Raw genomic sequence first — 21,341 nt, forward strand, 5'->3', positions numbered from 1 at the left:
TATTCCTTCCTCCGTTTCTAATTTGATTCTTCCCTTCTTTTCTATAGTTTCTCCTCCAATCAGCTCGCAGGAACTCACCAGGTGTTGCAGCAGCTCTCCGTTGAATGTCAACATATTTTTTGCCAAAGTTTCCGTTTTGTTACGTTTGTTTTCGTCAACGTAACGTTGGATATCTGCTGTGCAGGTTTGCTTCTGACAGAGTCTGCCGACCAACTGCAATGAAAACATTTTATTGAAAATTCATAGAAAACCTGAATGACTCAAAACTAGTGGTGGATACACTTCTGCTAACACGCTAATAGTGATGCTAACTATTCATTTAGCAATTTTTGCTAACTGAAAACTTTTAACGCAGTTAGATTCCCCCAAATTAATCTGTGAACTTTCGACTGAATACATTTCAACTTCTGGTTTGAAGTTTTAGTCTCTGTTAACAGATCTAATGTCAATGATTAGCATAACCATTCAGTTAGCAGTTAGCACCGCCTAAAGTTCTCCTAGCTGTCTTGTTGATGTCAGAGGTCAAATCACTGCTTCCAACACTGTTTCTGAATGCGTAGCATCATGTTGGACCTTGAAGAAGACGAGCTACAGCAGCAGACGACCTCACCGCTAGCAACAGCAAACTGAGGCTAATATTCACACAGTCACTGAACCTGCAGGTTGTAAACATGTTGCCTGGTCCAATAAGTCAGGAGTTGGTGAACGAATTGATTCATCCTGGTCCAGGCTGGTAGAGGAGGTATAATGCTATGGGAGAAGCCAGGACACTGACTCAGCATTTTTTGTGGCCTAGCTGAGCCTGCTGTTGGCCATCTACATCCCTTCATGACCACAGAGAACTGTTCCTCTGGTAACCACGCTAAATCACACTACATGAAGCCGGTTGGTCATGAATTTGAAACTACAAAGCAGAAACTAACTTCAGCACCCTCTGACGGATTGGAGCCAAAGAGAAGTTTCCAGATTTATTGTTATTTTCTTATTGTTTCATCCTAAAAAACCACAACTAAGAAATGAAAAAAAGCAGATCTCGGGGCCGGGGGGGGGGGGGCAAAGAGCAAACATATAAATTGTGGCAAGAACTCAGAGAAGCAAAGATAGTTTGGACATCTGGTTGTTGTTTGTTGACACCAAAGTACGTCACAATCGAATAATTATCATCTTTGTAGCTGATCATTTTTCACTTCCTCAGCAGCCAATAGAGGAATCGTGTCCTCTGCTAAACCAGGGATGTCTTATGATAACCGACACATTTACAGGAAATCCTGGCATGAAGGCGAGACGGAGCCCCGAATCCAGCGCCTGTTTCCAGCTCACCTTGCTCCAGAGGTCCGAAGTCTCTTCACACTTCAGAGACGACAGGCCTTTAAAGTGTTTCTGTGAAAAACACAACAGAATGAAACAGAGTGAGATTAAAACCGCCGGCGAGTTTCTGCTGGACGGAGACCAGAGATGGAGCCTCACCGACTCGTTCAGCAAGCGGCTGTAATTCTGCAGCTCCGCATCCAGGCTCCCGGCTAGGCTTCGCACGTCGGCGTTCACTGACGACGTCCAGCTCGTTGGCATCGCCATTACAAGCTCCGCCCACAAGCCCAGGTACAGGACGCAAACGAGACGGCAAGTCACTGCAAGAGAAGCAGCCTTAGTTAGGCCTCCCAGAAACAAGATGCTAGCTGCTGCGCACAGAGAGAGGAGCTGCGTAAACACCTCCAAATTGTGCAGACAAGGCTAGGCTGGCTGCTAAAAAACTAACAGAAGTTGTGTACCTGTTTATGACATCATAGCTGCTTTCAGGAGAAAACAAACATCCTGAAAAAACTGTCAACTTGGTGGACGGGCGAGGAGCCCGCTATAACCGCGTACAATTCTAGTTATTACAGCTGAAATTTATTAATCTGGCTAATTGATTATTAGAATAATTGTCAGCTAAATTAGTGATTGAATAATCAGATTCAAGAAAAGGCAGTTAGTGACAGAACAACACAAGAATCCAAAACTGAACAAAAATATAAACATTTTACATTTAAGATAAAAATAAACCTCCAGTAGTTTCAGCTTCATCTGGTTCAGATTCAGTAAAAAAACAAAACTATTAAGCATCTTTTAGTTTTAAATCCAACTATGATCCAGTTAATCAAAATGAGCAGCGGGTCGGTCCGACATGCTTCAGGCTTTTTATTTAAAGGAATGTTGTTATAACATGTTTAGTTTATTATTTATGCTGTAAATAATTCATATATAGCAGCTTCTGATAAACTGAATATTCTCTATTTTCATGTTTCTGTTGATATTTTTGTGTAAATTTCTTTTATTTTAACTAAATCTGTCCAAAATTTTTATGCTGTTTTTAACGTTTTTGATTGTCTGTAGAAAACAACAAAAAGTCTTAAAAAATTTTTTTTTGTTTGTTTTTTATACCTTAAAATGAAATAAATAAATCCTGAACCTTTTTTTGCACCTGAATTTAAAATATGCTACATTAATGCATGTTTTGTGTTTAAACATGTAAAATTCACAGTCGGTGGTTTTTTGGGTGTCGTGTTTCGGGCTGGAAGCTGCTGAGCATTAAGACCAGATGCTGAAATGTTTCTGGGTTCTTCTGGGCCAGGCGCTGCAGTGACTCATGGAAACATTACAGTAACTCAGAGATCGATTCCCACCGGAACCGACGAGTTGCTGCTGAAAACATCCATCACTCTGGATCGGCTGCTTCTGCCTGAAACGGCTCCACAGCATGACGCCATCCGTTTCCAGCTGCATCCAATAAGTTAGAGAGCATGAAAAAATATGTTTGTTCTGTCATTTAACTCCAAAGTGAAACAAGTTTTATGGAAACTGTTCCACCCAGACTGATTCACAGGAATCCAATTCTTCACTTTGGAAGAATGTTCCTGATTTTCTCACAATAATAATTGTTAAAAAAAAAAAAAAAAAAAAAAAAAAAAAAAAAATATATATATATATATATATATATATATATATATATATATATATATATATATATCAAGCCAAACAAAGATATTCTACTGGGCAGCATCTCCATGCTGTGTTCAGCTCGGCTCTGGGCTCATTTTGCATGAATTCCTGCATCAATGCAGCTTGGAGGAGATCAGCTGAGGTTCAGCTGAGGTTCTGCTGAGGTTCAGCTGAGGTTCTGCTGAGGTTCAGCTGAGGTTCAGCTGAGGTTCTGGAAGTCCAGTTAGTTCTGATATCGCTCATCTTCCTCTCAACAACACACCATAAATTCACTATTCAGGTTTTGCTTCATAGGCTACAGTGATTCCTGCTGCTTGTGCACCTTTTCTACCAACTTTTTCCTTCCACTAAACTTTCTAAAAACAGTGTCATTATTTACTGGATGACACTTCATGACAACAGTCATGAACATTCATAAAAACTCCTTCATGTTTACGGCAGATGTCATGTCACTTTTATGCACAAACCAAATAAAGTGTTACCACATTTTATTTTTTATTTTAATATTTTAAACAGTTTTTTATGGAAATAAATAAACAAAAAGGTTTTAATTTCCTTGTTAGAAAATAAAGTTAAAATCTTGTGATATTTCAGTTCAGTTATGTCTATTAATTGTTTTTTTTTTTTTTTTACCAAATATAATTCATAAACATCTCAACCGAAAACAAAATTATTAAAAACAAACAAACAACTAAAGACATAAAGACACATAGAGACATTAAAATTATTAAAAATAGTAAGGAAGAAGACGCTGGTAGAAATTTAAACATAAATTTAGATTTTCATTCATGACCCCAAAATGTTTATTTTTGTCAAATTATGAAAAAAGAAATGTAATAAAATGCTGATAATTTATTTAAATTTGTTTCAGAACTTGCTGCTGCAGAAATGAAACTAATTTAACTTCCAGAAAATTCAGAAACAAAATCGTTTTAGTCTCATAAAATAACGTTATTTTCCTCTGATCTATTCCGATTTCATTAATCAGAAACCAGAAGCTTTCAGTGAAACCAGATCAAATCTGGACATGAAGAGCCAGAAAGAACTGACTTGTTTTCCTCTGTTGGAGGCTGAAGCAGCGGAGAAGATGCAGCGCTCCGGTGGCTCCCTGGTCCTGGTTCTGATCCTGGTTCTGGTTCTGGTCCTGGTTCTGGTCCTGATCCTGGTCCTGGTTCTGATCCTGATCCTGGTCCTGGTTCTGATCCTGGTCCTGATCCTGGTCCTGGTTCTGATCCTGGTCCTGGTCCTGGTCCTGGTTCTGGTCCTGATCCTGGTTCTGGTCCTGATCCCGACCCGAGCTGCTGGTGCTGTGGATGCTCCCGGCTGCAGCAGCTCATATTTATCCTCCATCATCGCAGCTCGTTCTTCGGAAGCCTCCTGCCATCTTCTCAGAAGCTTTGACATCAGAGTTGGAAACTTTTGCATGTTTCCTCACATGATGGGATGCAGGAATTCACACCTTCCTGCTTTTTCACATTTCACAGAAATGCTCATCACTTTCTCTGACTCACTCCGGGACCAACATGTCAGCAGACGTCCGAGGAACTCAGCAGAAACTCAACATCTGCAATAAACCATTTTTACTGTTAGAGCATCAACTTTGATCTCATTCACCACAAAAACAACACATGCTGCCAAGTATTATTGTGGTAAATAACGCCTCCATGTTGATGAAAACGTTCTCGCTCCATTGTCAGATTATTTCATGGGGGAAAATGTTTTGTTATAAATGAATTTATCTGTACATTTTCATCCATATTAAGAAATTATTTATTCACTTGGTGCTGAAAAGTTCCTCATACGTTTGTTTTTCTCATTTCAGGTGAACTCAGATTGTCGCACCAGAAACTAAACTATAGCACTTGTTTTTACATTTAGTGTTTTACAGTTTGTGTTTTTACATTTAGTGTTTTTACATTTAGTGTTTTTACATTTAGTGTTTTTACATTTAGTGTTTTACAGTTTGTGTTTTTACATTTAGTGTTTTACAGTTTGTGTTTTTACATTTAGTGTTTTTACATTTAGTGTTTTTACATTTAGTGTTTTACAGTTTGTGTTTTTACATTTAGTGTTTTTACATTTAGTGTTTTTACATTTAGTGTTTTTACATTTAGTGTTTTACAGTTTGTGTTTTTACATTTAGTGTTTTTACATTTAGTGTTTTTACATTTAGTGTTTTACAGTTTGTGTTTTTACATTTAGTGGTTTTACATTTAGTGTTTTTACATTTAGTGTTTTACAGTTTGTGTTTTTACATTTAGTGTTTTTACATTTAGTGTTTTTACATTTAGTGTTTTTACAGTTTGTGTTTTTATATTTAGTGTTTTTATATTTAGTGTTTTTACATTTAGTGTTTTTACATTTAGTGTTTTTACATTTAGTGTTTTTATATTTAGTGTTTTTACATTTAGTGTTTTTACAGTTTGTGTTTTTACATTTAGTGTTTTTACAGTTTGTGTTTTTACATTTAGTGTTTTTATATTTAGTGTTTTTACATTTAGTGTTTTTACATTTAGTGTTTTTACATTTAGTGTTTTTATATTTAGTGTTTTTATATTTAGTGTTTTTATATTTAGTGTTTTTACATTTAGTGTTTTTATATTTAGTGTTTTTACATTTAGTGTTTTTATATTTAGTGTTTTTATATTTAGTGTTTTTATATTTAGTGTTTTTACATTTAGTGTTTTTACATTTAGTGTTTTTACATTTAGTGTTTTTATATTTAGTGTTTTTACATTTAGTGTTTTTATATTTAGTGTTTTTATATTTAGTGTTTTTACATTTAGTGTTTTTATATTTAGTGTTTTTACATTTAGTGTTTTTACATTTAGTGTTTTTATATTTAGTGTTTTTATATTTAGTGTTTTTATATTTAGTGTTTTTACATTTAGTGTTTTTATATTTAGTGTTTTTACATTTAGTGTTTTTACATTTAGTGTTTTTACATTTAGTGTTTTTATATTTAGTGTTTTTATATTTAGTGTTTTTATATTTAGTGTTTTTACATTTAGTGTTTTTATATTTAGTGTTTTTACATTTAGTGTTTTTATATTTAGTGTTTTTATATTTAGTGTTTTTACATTTAGTGTTTTTATATTTAGTGTTTTTATATTTAGTGTTTTTACATTTAGTGTTTTTACATTTAGTGTTTTTACATTTAGTGTTTTTATATTTAGTGTTTTTACATTTAGTGTTTTTATATTTAGTGTTTTTATATTTAGTGTTTTTACATTTAGTGTTTTTATATTTAGTGTTTTTACATTTAGTGTTTTTACATTTAGTGTTTTTACATTTAGTGTTTTTATATTTAGTGTTTTTATATTTAGTGTTTTTACATTTAGTGTTTTTATATTTAGTGTTTTTACATTTAGTGTTTTTACATTTAGTGTTTTTACATTTAGTGTTTTTATATTTAGTGTTTTTACATTTAGTGTTTTTACATTTAGTGTTTTTATATTTAGTGTTTTTACATTTAGTGTTTTTACATTTAGTGTTTTTATATTTAGTGTTTTTACATTTAGTGTTTTTACAGTTTGTGTTTTTACATTTAGTGTTTTTACATTTAGTGTTTTTACATTTAGTGTTTTTACAGTTTGTGTTTTTACATTTAGTGTTTTTACATTTAGTGTTTTTACAGTTTGTGTTTTTACATTTAGTGTTTTTACATTTAGTGTTTTTATATTTAGTGTTTTTACATTTAGTGTTTTTATATTTAGTGTTTTTACATTTAGTGTTTTTACAGTTTGTGTTTTTATATTTAGTGTTTTTACATTTTGTGTTTTTACAGTTTGTGTTTTTACATTTAGTGTTTTTACATTTAGTGTTTTTACAGTTTGTGTTTTTACATTTAGTGTTTTTACATTTAGTGTTTTTACAGTTTGTGTTTTTACATTTAGTGTTTTTACATTTAGTGTTTTTACATTTAGTGTTTTTACATTTAGTGTTTTTACAGTTTGTGTTTTTATATTTAGTGTTTTTACATTTAGTGTTTTTACAGTTTGTGTTTTTACATTTAGTGTTTTTACATTTATTTAGTGTTTTTATATTTAGTGTTTTTACATTTAGTGTTTTTACAGTTTGTGTTTTTATATTTAGTGTTTTTACATTTAGTGTTTTTACAGTTTGTGTTTTTACATTTAGTGTTTTTATATTTAGTGTTTTTACATTTAGTGTTTTTACAGTTTGTGTTTTTATATTTAGTGTTTTTACAGTTTGTGTTTTTACATTTAGTGTTTTTACTTTTAGTGTTTTTACATTTAGTGTTTTTACAGTTTGTGTTTTTACATTTAGTGTTTTTACAGTTTGTGTTTTTACAGTTTGTGTTTTTACAGTGTTTATGATTTACATCCTCAGATAAGAGACGACAGGACTTCAGGGTCAGGGTATTTTGGCTGCATGCTGACCTGCAGCTTGAGGGATTTTGAATATAAAATGAATTTAAATGTTTGTGCTCTAATTTGATGGAGAATGATTCAGGGTTTCCTGCGTCCCGGTCCGGTTCTGCTGAACTCTGACTCATTCGTCAGTCGACTCTTCCTGCCTCCTTTTATTGATCCGGACCTCTAGAACCCGGCCGTCCTGCAGCCAGTCAGCACAGTTTCACTTTTTCCTCCAGCAGAGGTGCTGGCTGCTGCGACGTAATGGTGATGAAATGCTGCATCATCCCTACGCGTTACCCTGCCCACGTTCCCAGGAAGGCGGAGAGATTCCTCTGTCGTAAACGCTCCATGTGTTGAAGCTTGTCCTGCTGTGAGCCGCCAGCCTGCAGCAGGACAAGACGAGTCCTGCTGCAGGCTGGCGGCTCACTGCAGCCACAAAACAACCACACACATGACAAGCAGCAAATGATTCACCAGAAAGTCAGTTAACTATAAATTAACATAATCTAAAGTTTTAGCTGCCAAATTGTGACACAAACGTCTGCAGTCAGAATCCAGATCAGAACGAAACAAACGGAGCGTTTTATTTCTCTTTACAGAAGATCTAGTTTCACTTTTATTGTCTTTACATCAGATGCAGATGACCTGTTCTGTGTGTAAAGTTGCATCTGTATGGGTGGTTGGTTGATGCTTAGTTATCTATAGGTGTTAAATATACATAGAAACAAAAAATCACTGGTGTGCAAAATTAATCAAGATAAATTCAAACTGGATGACGCATCTGCTGCCTTTACAAACAAATAATGCAGAAGTAAAATAATATCTTAAAATTTGAAAATCACATAAAAATGTGTCCAAATATAAAAACATGAACCTATGCAACCTGTAACAGACCGAGATATTTTGGAAAGAGAATGAGAGAACACTTTGCATCATCAACTTTTTGCTCTTTTTGAGACATTAAAGATTTAATTTAAATATTTGAAAAGCAACAGGGAGCAAAACGTTCGAACAGAAATGAAAGGATTGGTTTATTCCTGGTATTATCAAACTAGAACAGATGAAACAAACATTCGTGTCTTTGCTAACTAGCTTAGCATGACATGTTTGGTAACACCAAAGTCTTGTTTTCTGTACTTTATCAAACCACTAGAGCAGGAAGTCAAACTCCAGTCCTGCCCTGCAGTTTTTAGATGAGCTACAGGTACAAAACACTGGAATCAAATGGCTTCATCTCCTCCTCCTGGTGCAGATCAGGACTCCAGAGCCTTCACGACCTGATTATTCTGTTCAGGTGCTGCAGCAGAGTCTAAAAGCTGCAGGGCAGCGGCCTGGACTGGAGTTTGACACCTGTGGTTTAGATCAGGTTGCAATTCAGCAAAACCCTGTTAATCAGCCATCAATTGAAATCATGTGTGCTGAAGCAGGGGAACATCTAAAACATGCAGGTCAGTGAGCCTTGAGGACCAGGGTTGGGAAACGCTGATCTAGATTCTCTTCCTGATTTCCTCTGATTCTTGTAACACTCTGGTATCAGTTTTCTTGCATGGAACATGTCCAACAGCGACTTTTACCCACTGTTGCCTTAATGTTATCAGTTCCAGTTCCAGTTCTCTCTACTAATTAATTTTGGGTCTTCAGCCTCCACTCGGTCGATGACGTCACCAAATTAATTCAAAAATCAGATCTTCAGCCTGTCTTGAAAGAACAGTTGCTGCCCAACTTCATTTTCATCTCCAGCAATAATTAAATGACCGATTCCCATCTGGTTTCCGTCCACAGTACCGAATCAGCACTTCTTAGAGTTACAGTGACCTCCTCTTACTGCTGACTCTGGTTTATTATCCAAACTCTGACTGCAGCCTCTCATACAATCTCTCATAAGATCCTACTTGACATTAAATCCTGTCTTGGTATTTTAGTTCACCTCTGAACTGGTTTCAGCCGTTCCTCTCGGTCTGCTCCCGTTACCTCAGGTGTTCCTCAGGGCTCTGTGGATGACTCCCTTCACCTCTCAACCAAACCAAATTCTGTGCTTCTGCTTTCATCCCTCACTGATTGCCTTCTTGAAATAAAACACTGGTTCACTCTTAACTTTCTTAAATTAAATTGCAATAAAACTGAATTTTTCTTAATTGGTACTTAATGCTAAGTTAACTTAATAGCTCCTCCACTTTTCCCTCCGTCAGGTTAAGCGTTTCGGTGTCGCCCTCTCCTTTGTAGTATCTCTTGAATTGTTTGTCGTCTCCGTCCTTCTCTCAGTCCACTGCTGTTCTGGCCACAGTCTGGTCACTTTAGATACTGTAATTCTCTTTGGTCTGCCACAGAAAACTCTCCACAAATTACAATTAGTACAAATATCATCACACGGACCGATTCAATCTCTCACATCCCACCTGATCTACCACAGCTCCATCTCACATCACATCAACTAGAAAATACTCCTAACTTTCAAAGCGGTTCATAACTTCGCCCTCCACATCTCCTGGACCTGCTTCACAGGTTAACCTCCGTTCCCTCGGATCAGCTCCCTGTTCCCTGCCCGTCTTGTCACTACGGGGATCAGAGCGTTCAGCTCCCACCTGATCTCCGTAACATCGACTCTGTGCCACACTTCAAGTCGATAATCAAACCCATCGCTTTCAACACTCCTTGATTGCAATTACAATCTTTTTAAATCTTGTTTTGTACTTAATTTTTACTATGTATTTCAATTTTGTGTTTGTTTTTATGTTAAACCTTGAGTGTCAAGAAAGGTGCCTACAAATAAAATGTATTATTACAAATCTTTGTTAATATTCTGCTAATGTTGGAAAAAACATTTCAATACTGCTGTGTTTCTATTACATAAAAATTAAAAGAAAATCAGGCCTGAATAAACTTTTTCATTCCACAAGACATTAAAAACCGGCGGATGAAAACATGAGACGTTTTCATAAATCAGCCGCGGCTCGTCATCTGTCATCATCATTGTTCTTCATTCTGCTGCTCTGACTGGTTTCTAAACCCCCCACACACACACACACTCCACAACACTGCTGAGCGGTTGTTGTAATGGTGAATTGCATTAAGCATATTGACATTCAGATCCTCTGATTCTCGGGGTTGGGGAAATTAACACAAAGACATCAATAATGGCCGGATTAGTGATAAATTTCTTCTTACTTTCATGACTCAGATTGAATTTATCTGGAGCTTTCTTGCAGAATGCATGTTACCGTAAATGTCTGACATGTTTGATTTCACCGGCAGGTCGGTGGCAGGTCTCTGCAGCACCTGGCAGGTGGAGCTTAGGCCACTTCTGGGCCTGGGAGTCGGTCGCTGTGATGAAAGGTTTCCTTTTGAAAACATTCAGAAATTCCTCTGAGTTTTTATGATGAATTCACTCCCACCACTTCCTCTGGGGTAAATATAAATATTCATGAGCTGATGATCGAATCCAATAAATCACTGGGGGAAGAAATGCAGGTTTATTACGTTCAAGCTTCCACAAAACAAGGGTAAGAAAAACTTAACAAATTCTGTCAATAAATACAATCAATGCAAAACAAGAAATACTTTTTGTTCTGGTTCTTCATCCCCGGAACCAGAACCACCGATCTGGAACAGACGTCCAGAAAACTGCAAAACTGCTGAAACATCGACTCTTTCAAAGTGGACATATAGTATCTATGTTTTAACGTGAAATCAGTTTCTTCTGACTAATTACATTACGGATACTTAAAACATAGTTTTGACTCGACATAGCTACATTTTCTTGATTCTGACTGAAAATGTAAGATCTGCATTCATATTCTGACTAGCAGGAAAAATAATTCAATCAATGCAAAACAAGAAATACTTTTTGTTCTGGTTCTTCAATTGAGATTATTCAGCACAGATTGATTAAGAGCATGTGTGCTAACACATAAATGCTAGCACACATGCTAACATTAGCAGAATGCTACTGCTAGCAAAACAGCCTGGATGTCATATCAATATGTTGTGTGGGTTAATAAAACCAAAAACCAAATATTTTTATTTGTTTACTTGTAACTTTGGCAACCCTGAATTTGGAGTAAAAAAAAAAAATCTCTGCGAGAAAAAAAATGGCGGATTTGTGAAACTGGTTAGCTGGAAGTTCATGACTTTGTTTAGCAAATCTACAACAAAGACTGAAGAGTAGAGAAATTTATTTAATATAGAAATTTATTGTTTTTATGAAACAAACACCCTGGAAACTGTCCTGAGAATCAGATTAATGTGCAGCAGCTGAGAACAAATATAGTTTTTGAACTATGGAGCGCCGAGATGTTTGAGTGTCCATGAAAACTGAAAAACTGGATTTTTATTTTATTCCAGCTGCATCAAAACGATGAAGACAGGCATCACCTTCTGCAGCTTCTTGACGTCCAGTGGTGGGAAGCGTAACAAAACCTGAAATGTTTTTATCCAGTAAAAGTAAAAAATAGCCGTCCAAGAAATTACTCAAGTTAGAGGAAAAAGACTTTTGGTTAAAAGGAAACCGAAGCGCTGAGTAACTGAAAAAAACATCATTTCCTATTAAAGACTTACATAATCAGACAAACCAAAACATAAAGTTATGAGAAAATGTTGATATTTTAAAAACCAGATTGACAATAATTTATATAAATACCTAGAAAACAACAAAACTCAAGAAAGATATTTTTTTTCCAAATTTGTTTCTTTCAGTATAAAACTAAGGAAACTTTAACAAAATCTGCAGGTGTGTCTGATTCTGATGGCGATTGGTTAAAACATACGAGGCGCCGTTTGCATAGTTACACTAAAAAACTAACAGCAAAAGTTTGGTTTATTTAGTCTGTCAAAGAAATGTGGGTGTTCATTTTTTAAAGTGATATTTCAGCCAAATTATTCCTATATTTATAAATGTCAAAGTTCCAGACTAAATATTTAATTCACAAGCTAGATATTTAGTTTAGTTTCAAAACCAAATATTTAGCTCCAAATTAAATATTTATTTTGATAAGTATTTAGTAACAAATTAAACATAGTGAAAACTAAACTAAAACTAAACTTTTGCTGTAAACGTTTTACTTGATGTGTAATTTTACAAATGGTATAAGTCTGTTCTTCATTCAGTGACGTTATTCACTGTGGAGGATCCAGAAGTTTTACTCTACAGTGACGATACTTCATAAAGAAATCACTCACCTGAAAGTAAAAAGTATAGCGTTGTAAAAGTACTCCTAAAAGTACTTTATTTTGATCTCAAAAACTTAATCGAGTGAATGTAATTGAGTGAATGTAACTAGCAGCAGGTGATCCAGGCCCCGCCCAGAACTCCCAGCATGCTGAGCGGGACCAGCGGCGGCTGCGGCCCCGCTGGTCCCGCAGCAGCGACAGGCAGCAGGTGGACGCCCTGCCCGCTGCCGGTCATGCTGCGGGCGTCCAGCAGGGCGGCCACCGCGGCTCCGCTGGAGTTCAGGTCCCCGCTGGCGGTCAGGTCGAACACGCATGCGTGGTAGTAGACGTCCCGGGTGGGAAGCAGGGCGGCGCAATGAGCCTCCGCGGCGCCGGCGGCCTGCGGCGGCGGGCGCAGCACGTCCACCCTGTGGGAGGCAGGGCAGCCCCACACACACAGCTGCAGGTCGTGGTCCGGGTGGAAGGCCTCCAGGACGCCGCGGGGCGAGCGGACGGACAGGCCGAGCGAGCGGCCGCTCTGCCGCACCACCAACAGTGTACCGATGTACGCCGCCCGGATCTCGGCGTGCCGGCCGGGACTGTCGGTCCGCACCGTCAGGACGCGGCGGCCCCGTCGCTCGCCGCCCCACTGAGAGCCGTCGGCGAAGGCAGCGGGAACGTGGTCCAGTTCCGCCTGATACAGCTGCTGGTCGGTACACTGCCGCCAGCTCTTAAAGATGATGGTGATCTGAGACAGAGAGGACGCAAGGCGGGAAGAATATTTAGTTTAGCTTAGCTCCAACTTAACTAAACATTTAACTAGAGCTAATATTAGCTTAGCTCCAACTTAACTAAACATTTAACTAGAGCTAATATTAGCTTAGCTCCAACTTAACTAAACATTTAGCTGGAGCTAATATTAGCTTAGCTCCAATTTAACTAAACATGTAGCTAGAGCTAATATTAGCTTAGCTCCAACTTAACTAAACATTTAGCTAGAGCTAATATTAGCTTAGCTCCAATTTAACTAAACATGTAGCTAGAGCTAATATTAGCTTAGCTCCAACTTAACTAAACATTTAACTAGAGCTAATATTAGCTTAGCTCCAATTTAACTAAACATGTAGCTAGAGCTAATATTAGCTTAGCTCCAACTTAACTAAACATTTAACTAGAGCTAATATTAGCTTAGCTCCAACTTAACTAAACATGTAGCTAGAGCTAAAATTAGCTTAGCTCCAATAATTAAGTTAAATATTTAGTTGGAACTATTAGTCTAGGTACCACTAAGCTAATTTTTACTTTATTGGAAGCTAAACTAATAGCTCAATTTTAACCAATATAAGTCAGAGCTAATAGTTTATCTCCAAGACAAATGTTTAGTTAGAAAGCTAAATAATTAGTTTGAAGCTAAATATTTTTAGATTTAGCTCCATTCTAAGAAGTTAGCAAGCTAAATATTTATCTTCAAGATAAATGACTTTTGACTGTAACTTTACAAACATATGTGGTGATAGTGCTGCCACTACCAGAGCAGCAGCCGCCATGCTCACAGCAGCAGCCAATCATCTGCCAGCAGAGACGCAGGAAATGAAAGCCGCCAGCTGAACTTTGACCCACTTTGGTGACGACCGTGTGGTGCGTCCCGTGACTGGCTGGCGTGCTGGTGACCTGCACATACAGGTAGTCGTTGTCGATGAGAGGCCACGCCCCCTGCACCGCACAGGTGTGGAAGTCGTCGCTGAAGGTTCGGATGTGCGGGTCTCCGAACACGCTGCAGTGCCGGTACTCCGGCGCCCGACCCTCCCTGATGACGAAGCTCCGCTCGTAGAGGCAGGCGTCCCCCGACACGGCGCCCTGTGGGCGGGGCCAGGGCCGGGCCGTGGGCCCCGCCCGCGGGCAGCGGTGCTGGATCAGCAGGTCCTCGATGCCCTGCACTGCTGAGTGGTAGGCCAGGTCTCCGCGGCACGGCCGCGCCATCCGCTTGGTGCACAGGCTGTAGGAGCGCAGCGCACTGCAGTACGCCGAGTCGCTGCTGAGCGCCGCGTTGCCACCGCCGCTCAGGTGGACAGTCGCAGCAACAAACTCAGAGTTACACCTCAGGATCCGACAGGAAGCTCCCACTGAGGAGAGAAGGCTTCATATGGTCATAAAGTCTGGTTTTAATCTGGGCTTTTATTTTGAAAATGATGCTGGAAACAAATACACAGTTTTCATAAATAAAGATTCAGACCGGCAGAGCCTGGTAGAAGTGTGTTTATTTATTCAGCCGTCTGACTGTAGAGTGATCAAAACGTTTCCGCTGTGCCTGAATTTGTTGCTCGTTGCGTTCTTGGAAAAACAAATTGCTAGATTTTTGGCTAGTTATTATTTTAGAAAAACATGTATTTTTGTTTCGTCTCTTTTATTTAAAGAAAAAGTAGCTAATTTGTCAGTACTCACTTTTTTTAACATAAAGTGGCTAAATATGTCGCTAGTCGCTTTTTAAAAATGTCACCAGATTTACTGTCGCTAGTTATGTTTTGGAAAAAAAAGTTACTAGATTTTTTGCAATTTGCTTTTTTTAACGAAAAATTGCTAAATTTATCAGTGGTCCTGTTTTTGCAAAGTCAGCAGATTTGCTTTTTATAGAGAGAAAACTGTTTCTATATAATCATTAATTTGGCTGCTGTCCTTTCTCTTGTCCATGGCCACGCCCCTTCCAACAACCTCCAATTGTTGGAAGGGGCGTGGCCATGGACAAGAGAAAGGACAGCAGCCAAATCAATGATTATTTAGAAACAGTGGGAAGCAGCGCGGCGCAATGAGCCTCCGCGGCGGCAGGCGCAGCGCGTCCACCCTGTGGGAGGCAGGGCAGCCCCACACACACAGCTGCAGGTCGTGGTCCGGGTGGAAGGCCTCCAGGACGCCGCGGGGCGAGCGGACGGACAGGCCGAGCGAGCGGCCGCTCTGCCGCACCACCAACAGCGTACCGATGTACGCCGCCCGGATCTCGGCGTGCCGGCCGGGACTGTCGGTCCGCACCGTCAGGACGCGGCGGCCCCGTCGCTCGCCGCTCCACGGGGTTCGCCGCCAGACGTGGCCACGCCCCTTCCAACAACCTCCAATCATACCCAGATGTGGCCACCCCCCTCCGTGTCTCTTGGCTCCGCCCACTTTCGTGGCGTTACTCTAAATTTGGGGGCGGGCCTTTACTTTCACAGGGTCAAGTTGCACTTTAAAAATGATCTCAAAGAGATGCAACAGTTTTAGCCTGTGGAAATTTCCCAGTGAGTTTCTGACTTCGTACCTTCAGGTAAACGCAGCTGGACCAGCAGCAGAGTCAGGTGGATGCAATGTTTCCATGGCAACCGCGTCTCCATCGGTGGCAAGCAGCGGCCTGAGAGATGACAGAGGTCACAGAAGGTCACACATTCAGCTGTTGGAGACCCTCTGGTCATCAGAGGGGCTCGTTTCCATGGAGACGCTGATGGATTTATGGGATGGAATAAATCATGCCATAGTTGATTTACTAGTGATGAGTATCAACATCACTAGATGTTGCTCAGTCATCTGCTGGGTAAATCTAATTCCTCTGAACTGATCAGTGTCATGAGACCCAGTTCTGTTTGGTCCACCGTATCTCAGCCACCAAAACCACCAGAACCATCATCAGAGTCTAACTGGGTCACAGGAACTGGACTTTTCCCAACCCGGTTTAACTCTGAGGATTTTCCAAACTGTGATGTTGGTTCTAACCTGGTGAATTATCCAGAACCTAACTTAGACCTTCCTGCCTTCCACTGCTGGAGTACTTCCTGTTTTCCATCCAATCAGAGAGCAGAGAGACACGCCCACTCTGTCATCCTCTCTCATCAGATCTCAGCTCTGATTCGTTCTGGAGAAATCGGACCTGGCGGTTCAGTTCAACCGGTAAGAAAATACTGCAGAGAGTGACTGTTGGTGGAGTGATGCTGTGGGTCCTTCTTCCTCCTCCTTAAGGAGTCACCATGGCAACCAGTGGCTCAGTGTCACTGGGAAAACGTGGCTCAGCTGGGAGTCGCGTTTTTCCAGCTGAGTCGGTCTAGATCAGGTAAAAAAACGCTGGAATGAAATGGCTTAATGATCCTCATTGTGTAGATCAGGTCTCCAGAGCCTTGATAAAGACGTAGTTATTCCATTCAGGTGGTGCAGCAGAGACGCATCTAAACGCTGCAGGGCAGCGACCCTCAGGACTGGAGTTTGACACCTGTGGCCTAGAGGAATTGAGTCTCTGAGCCGAGTCAGAACCAGAACCAGCTGCTGGTTTGGAGCACAGAGGAGATTAATCTTCCATGGAGATAAATCGGTGCCATAAAGTTTGTTAAAAAAAAAAACTTTTCAGATTCACTTTTTCTGATTCAGATTTCAAAACTTTTTTTTTTTTCATTTGAACAAACTTTATGGCCCCAATGTGGTTCCATAATCATCTGACCAGCTCTGAGCCTCTGTGTGTGTTTTAATGTGGACTTTCAACTGATTCTACCAAACCCAGAGTGCAGGGGGCGGGGCTTACCGCAACACTCTGCTGCCATTGGTTAAACTATCAAACACAAAACCGGAGTACGGCAAGCCATTTTAACATAAAATCAGCTTTATCACACTTACTCCAGAACTCATAAGTTAGTTTATGACCAGACGTGTTAACACATTGATATATCTGTAATTATATTCTGATTAGCACAAACAACATCAGATTTACCATTTAGGTAGCAAATTTTCCAATTTTCAATCTCAGACATGTTTTTTCTAGAAAATTTCTCAGAATTATTGTAAAATTCCTACTCCTTTTTTTCTATGTACAACCATCAAACTGTCGCATATTCATAATTTTTATCATTTCTTTTCATTTTAATGTTTCGACTTTTATGAGATCCTTAAATTTTCCTATTTAATCTTCTGTTTTTGCTTTTAAAATAAACTTTTATGTCTGAATGGAACCAAAGCGGCTAAACTTCTGAGTGAATCTGAGTTAAATTTAAACTCCAGCTGCTTCGCAGACAGAAATACTTGAATGCATCTCATGACAATCTGATCCTCCTGCTTTATTGAATATTTGTTCATTTTTATAAAAGTATCAAACTATAGATTGTCAGGTTTTACTTTTATTTGACTTACATTTCAAGTTTTTAAAGCTTGAATTTGATTGAATTTGGGATTTTTAGACATATAAAACACATTAAATGTTCCGTCCAGTTGCTTAGTAATCACATATTTCTGGTTTAAAGTGAATAAAATCAAACTTCTGGATGTTTTTCTGCAGCTGTATGCTTGGGCCGACCAGAACCTCTGCGTGTTCCCGCTGAACCCGACCCGCTTTCACCTCCTATGTGTTTGCTTTACCTGCAGCTGGTTCCGGATCAGAGTCCGTCCATATCCTGACCCAGAGAAACCTCCAGAACCTCCTGGAGACCTGGACCTGGTTCTGACGGGCTGGGTAGGTCCGGTTCCACTCCAGTTCCGGTCCGGTTCTGGTCTGAGCCTCAGGAAGTTCACAGCTGACTGGGAGCTTCTGTTGCTGCTAAATAAATCTCCAACGACCACCTGCTGCACGACAACTGTCCTCTCACTCACACACACACACACACACACACACACACACACACACACACACACACACACACACACACACACACACACCTAGAGACACACACACACACACACACACACACATTGCAACAGTCTATTTTTATTCCAGAAGCTGAACTCTGTTGGTAACATCATGTTGAAGTTTGAAATAAATTGTTTCTCTAATTCTTTATTTATTCTGACAGATTAAAATCTGATTTAATCTGAAATAATCTGCAAGCTTCAGAGTAAAGATAAAATGTTCATTTTCTGCATTAAAAATGTAATTTTATTGAGAAAAACAGATAAAAAAACCCAGTAAAACTGAATTCACCTGGAATAAATCATTTAGACTTAGACTTATTTTACGGTCATCGCACAATGACAGTAAAAAAAACCTCCAGGAGGTTCTGGAGGTTTCTCTGGGTCGGGATATGGACGGACTGTTTCTTCATTACACAAAGAAACAGAAGTGTCAATATCATCGCTTGGCCACCAGAGCACAGAAACACAAGTGAAAACAGTATTTTTCAAGCAGTGTCAGACAGTCTTGGTGATGCTTTACTTGGTTACTTTAGTATTTAAACAAGAAAAAGTGAAATATATTTTATGGAGGTTTGGAAATGTTATGATAATGTGACTGGATAATAACTAAAATGTATTATTTATGACTTAATGTAATTATTCATGAGTAAGAAAATAACTGAAGAGATATTCTTCCAGTTCGGCTTGAGTCCGGAACCAAAGTTTAAATTGCTGAGATGTTTCTGGACGGAACCATTTCAGCTCTGATAAACAATAATAAATCATTAATTAACAAAGAGGAACCTGGGCTGCAGTACCTGCAGCTAGGCAGCAGGGGGCAGCACCACTCTGCGCCGGTGAAACTCCTCCTGCAGGGGGCGCCCTCTGCGCTCCACCTGCAGCTAGGATGCGCTGCTTCTGCAGGTGAATGAGGTTCAGGTGTTCCCGCCTCACCTGAAGCTTTTTATTTATTTATTTTTAACGTAAAGTTCGCGGCGGTGGATCGACGGCGGCCCCGCAGGGTCAAACAGGTTAATTCCCCTGAACGCGGGGCCCCTGCACGCCTCGCTGAGCAGCTCCGGGTCTTTGTTGGAGTTCAGGGTGGGAAGAGGAGGAGGAGGGAGATAAAAACAGAGCGGACGGACCGGGACGATCCACAGAACCGGAGCAGCGGGACCAGCATGAAGGTGAGGCGATTCTATCAAACATTTAGACTCAAAACTTACTGAACTTTTACTAAGAATAACAATATTTAACAGTTTAGATCAGCTTTAACAGTAAAGATTAAACATTTTATCGGCTCATTTCAAACAAGCTGCTCAGCAACACAAGTAATATGTAACAAAACACTTTTTATTTATGTGTGGATGGAAGTTTGAGCTTTTTATTTTTAGGATTTTAAAATAATTTGATGTTAAAAACAGGTTTAGGATGCATTTTCTTCCCAAAAACTGAAAACATTAAATAAAACTAATTTTCACAAACAGACCTGTTGGTTAAATGTCAATCTGATTCTTCCAACTGAACCACGTCTGAAAACGTTTTGTCACCTTGTTAACGATCAGAATCAGGTTTTAGAGATCCTGGTGCTGAACTGAAACAAAAGAATTGGAATGCGGCCGCGTTTTCCCTCCAACGGCTGATTCATCGGAGACGTTTCTGGAAACAGAAATAACCTGCTGGTGTAACGCTAACACGACTCATTCTGCCCGCCGGAGTTACATTATTCAGACAAGTGTGTCCAAGATGAGGCGCGGGGGCCATTTGTGGCCCCTGGACTTTTTTTGTGTTGTCCATATGGGATAGAAATTTTCCCATCAACGTAGATTGTTGATGCAGATGGAGACATATTTTCAAAAAATGTTAGTATTCATCTTGTAATAGCCAATCTTTCTGCTTTCCCTTTAATTTCACAGTAAATGTTGTGTTTATCCATCGAGTTATTTACACTATTAAAACTTTTTTCAAATAAAAAGTCACCTAATCATGTTTTTATTGCTAAAAACACCTAAATCTTTTCTAGTTTTCTTCAGTCAAGTTACAAAAGTTGTGGTGCATGTCCCTGTTGAGCTTGGACCGTCTTGGTTCTGGTTCCAGCCGGTTCTGGGACAGTAAGGCTAACAGTCTTGGAGGCTAAAGGTCACGTTTTTCTTCCAGGTCGTTTGGTGAGGTTCCTCCCGGGGGCGGGCAGGTTCGGGATGTGGTGCACTGTTGTCATGTCCCTCCAATATTGCACTCGTCCCGGCCTCCCCGGCCCAGGGGTCGCGACCCCGCGCTCTTCTCCAGGAGGACAGGTGACACGACGTCTGGCGGCCTCAGGAAACGAGAAACGGCAACGGTCGGCTGATGGTCAGAATCTCATCAGAAAGTCAAACTTTTCTTCCGAGAGTTTGAATTTTTTAAATTTTCACTAAAAATGTCTCTTTTTGACTCGTTAAACCTTAAAAAACCGTTTTCCTCACCACCGCACCGTCGGCTTAATGTGTGTATCGGTTTCTTTCTGCATGGCTCTCTCCCCAGGGCGGCACAAACCCCAGGTCTCTGTCAGCTGCAGTTTAATGCTTTTTGTTTTTGCTGGGTAACAAGGAAGCCTGAGTTTGAATCTTTTATAATGAACAGTGCTAAATTAAAGGGCTACTTCTCAGTTTTTTAAAGAATCTGGAGTGAATTTGATCAACTCCAGTAAAAAATCTAAAAGTTTAAAATGATTTAAACTATTTGAAATTTATTAGACCTTTATTATGTTTGTGAAATTTAAAGCCTTTTTAGTGTTTTTTGTACAAGTCAACCCGGAGTGAATTATTCTACACAGTGGTGAGCACACTTCCGCTAGTAGTGCAGCTAACTTCTTGTTTAGCGCTGATTGAAGATAATCAGTCATCACTTAGCATCTCCTAAATAACTTTTTTCTGGATAAATTCTAACATGCTAATTTACTCAACTGCTTTTAAAAGTTTCAGTTGACTTAAGTTCAACATCTGTGTTGAAATTTTGGTTCTCTGTTTTCCCGCCATAATTTTGGCGGGAAAAGTTTTGTTCCTGTATGTTTCAAATAAGAAACATACAGGAACAAAAACACAGACGGTAGAGATATAAATAAGATATAAACATAAAAATTACACATAAGATTTAATATGTAAATGATAATGTCAAAATTAAACTGGTTCTCGGGGGTTATAGACTTTCTAGAGCAAAGATAAGTTTGAATTGACATTAGCAATTTAGCAT

The 21,341-nt window shown here is 39.2% G+C and overlaps 1 protein-coding gene across 1 annotated transcript; it reads right to left on the bottom strand.

The window, feature by feature from the left end:
- Positions 1–10,805: 10,805 nt before the first annotated feature.
- On the bottom strand, positions 10,806–18,157 carry hjv (hemojuvelin BMP co-receptor). Its single transcript, XM_088014135.1, has 4 exons — positions 17,865–18,157; positions 15,793–15,882; positions 14,124–14,626; positions 10,806–13,251 (listed from the first exon to the last, which is right to left on the bottom strand). Exons 2-4 carry the CDS (start codon positions 15,863–15,865, stop codon positions 12,631–12,633), a joined length of 1,197 nt encoding a protein of 398 aa, XP_087870261.1. The 5' UTR covers positions 15,866–15,882; positions 17,865–18,157; the 3' UTR covers positions 10,806–12,630.
- Between the last annotated feature and the right edge of the window lie 3,184 nt (positions 18,158–21,341).

Source organism: Poecilia mexicana, unplaced genomic scaffold (genome assembly GCF_051168715.1).
Source record: "Poecilia mexicana isolate PSO_F unplaced genomic scaffold, ASM5116871v1 scaffold_16, whole genome shotgun sequence".
Lineage (NCBI taxonomy): Eukaryota > Metazoa > Chordata > Actinopteri > Cyprinodontiformes > Poeciliidae > Poecilia > Poecilia mexicana.